Source organism: Manacus vitellinus, unplaced genomic scaffold, assembly GCF_001715985.3.
Source record: "Manacus vitellinus isolate BGI_N305 unplaced genomic scaffold, ASM171598v3 scaffold_26_pilon, whole genome shotgun sequence".
NCBI classification, from domain to species: Eukaryota; Metazoa; Chordata; class Aves; order Passeriformes; family Pipridae; genus Manacus; species Manacus vitellinus.
The window spans coordinates 8,631,280-8,637,494 of record NW_021939960.1 but is presented as its reverse complement, the minus strand read 5'-3'; the positions used below and the strand labels follow the sequence as shown (position 1 = coordinate 8,637,494).

The window sequence follows — 6,215 nt, the reverse complement described above, 5'->3', positions numbered from 1 at the left end:
GCTGGAGGGGACAGGGCTGGGATGGCACAGTGCCACACTGGCACTGCCACCACCACGGGCCCCAACCCAAGCTCCACCATTGCCCTGGCCTGGGCGGGGTGCGGGCAGGGTGGGCAATGTGTCCTGCCCCTCACACATCCATGTCCTGTCCTGTCTGTGTCCCATTCTGTCTGCATCTCATCCTGCCTGCATGCCATGTCCCTGTGTCTCATGCTGCCCACGTGCCATCCCATCTCCCACCTCCCCTGCACCCCAGCCCCTGTCCTGTCCCTCCCACATCCCTTCCCACCTGTGTCCCATCCTCCTGTATCCCATCACATGTTCCATTCCTCCTGCAATCCCATCCTACCTGTGTCCCATCCCATATCCCATCCACCCTGCATCCTGTCCTATCAAATGTCCCACCTGTGTCCCCTTCTCCCTGTGTCCTGTCCCACTCACCTGTGGGGAGAAGACCCCCATGCTCTTGGTCCTCAGCTGGAATGGGAACCTCTGTGGGAGCTGGAAGGCAGGGAAGGGTCAGGGTAATGGGGTCGAGGCACAGGTGGGCGCGGGGACACCCCAGTGGGGACAGCTCTGCCCTCCAGATGTCCCTACCATGTCGCTGGAGATGTTCCTGCTCAGGGCCCCAGCCGTGAAGTACGTGAAGGCGGCTGAGTTGGCAACAAACTCGGTGACAGCCATCAGCAGCATGGGCTCACGTGCCACGGGCAGTGCCTTGGGCATCAGTGTGGGCAGTGCCAAGGGCAGTGCCACGGGCAGAGACACAGGCAGAGACATGGGCAGTGCCACAGGCAGTGCTGAGCGTCTCTGCTGGTACATGCCCACCCTGAAGATCTCCCCCTGTGCAGACAGACAGATTGATGTGAGGGTCAGCCAGGCTTCCCCCTTCCCTGTTCCCAAATCTGCCCCAGGGATGCCCAGGGTGATATTACCTTGAGGGCAATGTCCCCGTGCTCCGCTGTGAAGGCCGGCGGTCCCAGCAGGGAGTAGTCGATGGCAGCAAAGGCATCCAGCTGGGTGGACACTGCAGGGATGGGGAGGAGTTGGGGGGAGTGGGACCACCAGCCCCCTCCCACAGCCCCAGCGCCGTCAGCACAGGGGTTGACAGGATCTAGTCCCACAGTGGGGCTGTCCATGGCCCTGGGACCACCCTGCCCATCCCTGGTCCTGGGGTCCTCTCACCCACCTTTCATGTGCTTCAGGGCAGCATCCAGTTTGTCAATGCCCCTCTGGAGCTCAAGGCAGAGCTGGAAGCAGAGCAGGGCATCAGTAAGCCCAGGAATGGGGGTGCCCAAGCCTCTTGCTGGGCTGAGGGGGGACAGGGACACCGACACCCCATGGCACAGGGGCTGAGCACCCACCTGCTTGTTTAGCTGCTGCCGTAGGGTTCTCTGGAGCAGCGGTGCCAGCAGGTTGTAGATCCAGCTGTGGGCAGAGTGGGGTGATCAGGTCACCCACCGACACCCCCCAGCTCACCACCCTGGCTGGGGCATCGGGAGTCCCCACATTCCAGGAACAGGACTGAGTGGGGGTCTTGGCATCACCTGTATCCACGGTGAAACTCCATGTGCAGGTCGGTGCCGTGGGTGTCACATCCAGCACTCCACACCGTGGGGCGGCCGCCGCCGTCGTCGCTCACCCCCAGCACCGCTGCCACGGCCAGGTCCCGCATGCGGAGCTCCACAGAGCCACTGTCCTGGCTGGGGACAGAGCAGGTGAGCACAGCAGTGACATCAAGCCACCCTGAGCCAGCCAGGTTCCCGTCCCTGTCCCCACGAGGACTCACATGGCGCCCAGCTGGGCTGCCCAGTCGGCGCTGAGCTGGATTTGGGCACGTTGCACCATCAGCCTCACCCCCACGTCCTCGGCAAAGTCCAGTGTGGAGTCGTTCATCTGCAGTTCATGGATGTGGATCCTGCATGACACGGGAACACTGGGCTGATGGCTGTGTCCGGGACAGGGATGGGGACAGGGACGAGGACAGGGACCCCAGGGGCAGCTCTTACCGTGGCACAGCGTAGGTGAGGTTCCCCAGGAGTGGGATGTTGTAGGATCCTGTCAGGTTCAGTTCATGCTCCTTCTGCAGCGTCGACTGGAACAGCTCCAGCCCAAAGCGGCGGCCTGGGGCAAAGTGGGAATTTATGGCGACACCAAGGAAGGGGCTGGGGTCCCCAGGGTGCCAGGAGGGCAAGAAGACAGGTCCAGGGTGGCTCCTCCATCCCTCATCCCTGTCAGGCTTGGCATCATTCCTGGAGGTGCCCACTGGTCCCCTCCATCCCCCCTCCTTACTGGTCCGGGTATCACCTCCCACTGGCCTCCCCCACCCCTGCCCAGTCAGGGGCACAGACCCACCAAACTCCAGCGAACTTCGGGTCAGCCAGGCCTTGATGCCAGGGTTGGTGACGGTGGCAGGGACACAGACAGGCAGCAGGAGCAGGAGGCAGAGCCACACGACACCTCGAGGACGGTGCTGGCACCTGAAGGCTGGAGCAGAGGACATGGCTTGGGGACACGCAGTTGGTGCAGAGACCCTCTCCCTCTGCACCAGCAAAGCCAAGACTTATATCAGGGACAGGGAGTCCCGGGTGACATCAGCACATGTGGGGACACCACAGCACTCCGGCCACTGAAAGCCCAGCCTTGCCCAACCCGTGACTCAAAGGGGAAGCCGGTTCTGCCGTTGTTCCCCACTCGCACCCACCGTGGGAGAGGAGGAACAGGGGGTCCCCCACTGCCTGCTGCTGACCCCCCACCACAGGGGTGCACAGGAGCCGGGGGAACCCACCAGGGCTCCCCACAGGGGCATGTGACTGGCATGTGGGGACACACAGAGACATGGCTGGGCCAGGGTCACCAGGGGCTTCGGCTGTGCCCTGCCTTGGGGCACAGGAGTGGGGACGCACGGTGAGCTGGTCCTGGGACAGGGGGGCTGCACTGGGACAAACAGGGCTAGACCCACTTGTGCTGGGGAGCAGCAGCTGTTCCCACTTTGGGAAGGGCTCTGGGAACGCTGTGTAGGGTCACCCAATCTTCAGTGGGGACCAGGGCGGCCGAGGTGCAGTGGCAGCCCCCAGGGAAGTGGTGGGAAGGTCAGGGCAGTCAGAGTAAGAGCAGAACTGTGCAATCCCCTCTGAAAGCCCCTGGCTGCAGGGAAGGAGCAGCCCATCAGTGGGACTATTCCCCAGCTGGAGTGAATCCTTCCAGCTGGACAGAGCCATGGGCTATGACTGACAGGGGTCCAGCTGCCCTCCTGGATCCAGCCTGGGGGACCCAGAAATCCCTCCGGGAGGGCCAGGACCTCATCCCAGCACCATAAGAGAATGTAGAGCCCATGGCCAACCTCACAAAAGAGACCACAACCCCCTCAATAACGTACCTTATGGAGGCCTTGAGAGCAGCTTCCACTTGCCTGAGACCCCCAGTGCCACCACCCACGGCTGCAGTGATGGCCATGGCCCCCAACAGCATCCCAAAGGCCAGCACTGACCCTGACCCCCATCCCTATGCCCACCACAGCCCCTGTACTCCCGGGTGCCCCCTCTCTGTGCCAACACTCACCATGGCAGGCGGGCAGGGTGTCCCACATCACGGGGACCGCAGGTCCCACCATGGGTCCCAGCTATGCCGTGTCCCCAGGACCGTACGTGGCAGCAAACAACAGGGACAGGCTCTGTCACCACTGTCCATCCAGGGTCCTGGTCAGACCAGAACGTCACCCTGTTCCCCAGTTCCTAATCCCTTCCGGGATGAATCAGGTCCCACGAAAACACCGAGGGACCGGTTGGGGCGCAGGTGCCCGCGGGCTGGGCACTCCCTGGGGCTCTCTGGTGCATCCTGGTGCTGCCGCATCCGGCATCCCGGCACGTGTGAGGCGGATCAGCCGCGCCGGCCCCGCTCCGAGCCTGGGCTGGCTCAGGCAGTCCCTTCCCCAGCTCCCGGTCGTGGCCACACCGTGTTGTCCCCGTGCCCTGAGGGGGAGGTGATGATCGGGGCTGCATCGCCAGGGCTCGGTCGTGGTGCACGCGGGGCTTGGGCAGAGGGTCAGGCAGAGACCTGGGGACACACAGAGCCACGCACGGAGCCCGCCTCGCCCCGGCTCCAGCTGGAGATTCCACGTCTGCCAGCAACGAACAGGTAAGGACGGCACTGGGGAACGAGGCACGGGACGAGCCCCAGCGCCTCCCGCACCGCCCCCGGGCCGAGAAGAGCCCCCGGCACCGGTTCTCCCTGTCCCGGCGTCCTCTGGACTCCTCCGGGAGTCCAGTCCAGGCCGTGCAGTGCGAGCGGACACCAGGAGAGGGACCCACCGCCCCGACAGTGCCGCGCTCTGGGACAGGGACGGAGCCGGGCGACAGAGGGGGCATCAGTGGGGGTGATAAAGAGGACCTGGAGGGTGATGGAGGGGAAACCAGTGGGGGTGACAGAGGGGACCCATCCGATGATGGCCAGGTTCATCCACAGGAACCCCAAAGCCCTGACACCCCGCTAAGTGTCCCCCACTGCTGTGTCACCACCAGGACAGGGCTGGTTGAGCCAGGCAGTGTCTGGGTTCCCCAAGTCACAACTCCAGGGGATCTGCTGGACTGGGGAACCACGAACGGGCATGGCCGGGCATGGCCACACATGGACACACTCAGAGCTGTGACTGTGAACATGCAAACACACACAAATGCTTGTGCAGAGGCTCACACATACACACACCTGTGCCCAGGGCCGATCAACCCCTTCCAGCACCAAACCCCTGGTTGCAGAATCCTGGGGGGTTTAAAGGGTCCCCCTAGAACAAGAGCCCCTCCAGGCACTCCAATTTTCTCCCACCAGGCTCGTAGGGATCTGGTACAGGAGGCTGTGTGGTCCTTGAGGTGTTTGTGAGTCATGGGGAAGCTCAGGCCAGTGCTGCTGCCAGGGGCATCCCCCAGCCCTCAGGGTTGCACAACCCCTGATGCAATTTCCTTGTCCCAAAAGGTTTCTGTCTCCACAGGCAGGGGTTGCACCAGGAAGAGCTGGAACCACTGGGGCAGTACCAGTGGGGCCACAGAGAGCAGCACTCCAGGACTTGTTCTCCACCCCCCCAGGACACTGCAATGCAAAGTATCCCCTACAGCACCACCACTGCACCCCAGTCCTGACACAGCAGCGACTGTAGGAGCCGTGGGAAGGCTGCTGGGTGCAGGTGGCCCACTGGGAAACGGAGTGAGGGAACCCCACAGGGCAAACCACTGCCCAGGGAGATGAGGACCCCCACACTCCCCATCTGGACACAGAGTCCCACACCTGGCTCCTAGCACTGTTCCCTGTGTCATCATCCCAGCAAGGTACCTGACCAGGGGAAGATGCATCCCAGTGCTGCTGCTTTATCCCACCACAGAAACTGGTGTGCAGTCTTTCCTCCTGTGTCTGCCCCCAATCCCCCATGTCTGAGCCCAAGGAGTGAAGGAGGGAGTGAGACATGGACCCCACGGGAGCCACTGGGAGAGGCTCTGTGGGCTCTGGGAAAGGCCAGCACACAGGGAATTAGGACCAACCCGTGAGAGACCCCCTCCCCAGCACCACCACAGGGGCCCAGTCCCTGTACCCCACAGCACACCCACCCAGCCCACACTGGTCTGCACAAGGCCCCCCAGTTTGATGGAGGCTCACATCCCCGTGGCTGAGCACCCCCAAACCCCAGGGGAGGGGTGTGAGGGGCAGGAAGAGGAGGCATGCGTGGTCATCAGGGCTTGTTTAATAACAAAACTCCAGCTATTGTAGAACAATATTCTCCAGCATCATTGTAATATACAATACGGGGAATGCTCTCAGCAATCTGAGAAGGAAGGATTACGGCCCGCGGCACCCCCTGCCCAGACTGCGGGGGGACCCCCAGGGCAGCGCTGCCGGGGGCCAGGGATGCAGGCGAGCCGTGGCACTCGGGGCCGGGATCCCGGGGATGTCGTCCGTGGCGGGTCCCAAGCGGTCTCAGCGGCAGAGGATCCGGTCAGCAGCGGGAATGCACGGAGCCTGCGGGAAAGGGGGACGAAGCTGCGGGTCAATACTTGCCAGAGGGGTTTCGGGGACGACGGGGGTGGAAGGGGGCAGGAAGAAAGGACATCCCCGGGAAGGAAAGCGGGCGGTGCGGATCGTGGGAAGGAGGGTCCGGGGGACGCCGGTGCTGCCCGGCGGGAGCGCGGGACCGGGTCGGTGCCGGAGGGTCCGCACTCACCTCAGGGGGG

The 6,215-nt window shown here is 63.5% G+C and overlaps 1 protein-coding gene across 1 annotated transcript in view; it reads right to left on the bottom strand.

Annotated features, from left to right (window-relative positions):
- LOC103754262 (bactericidal permeability-increasing protein-like) overlaps positions 1 to 3,641 on the bottom strand; it is a 4,997-nt gene extending 1,356 nt beyond the window's left edge. The window contains exons 1-10 of the mRNA XM_029960407.1: positions 3,562 to 3,641; positions 2,356 to 2,487; positions 2,010 to 2,124; positions 1,790 to 1,918; positions 1,548 to 1,703; positions 1,365 to 1,428; positions 1,190 to 1,250; positions 936 to 1,027; positions 598 to 843; positions 442 to 501 (exon numbers count right to left, since the gene is read on the bottom strand). Of these exons, the coding sequence (XP_029816267.1) occupies positions 442 to 501; positions 598 to 843; positions 936 to 1,027; positions 1,190 to 1,250; positions 1,365 to 1,428; positions 1,548 to 1,703; positions 1,790 to 1,918; positions 2,010 to 2,124; positions 2,356 to 2,487; positions 3,562 to 3,613 (1,107 nt within the window). The 5' untranslated portion in view covers positions 3,614 to 3,641. The remainder of the gene's footprint in view (positions 1 to 441; positions 502 to 597; positions 844 to 935; positions 1,028 to 1,189; positions 1,251 to 1,364; positions 1,429 to 1,547; positions 1,704 to 1,789; positions 1,919 to 2,009; positions 2,125 to 2,355; positions 2,488 to 3,561) is intronic.
- Between the last annotated feature and the right edge of the window lie 2,574 nt (positions 3,642 to 6,215).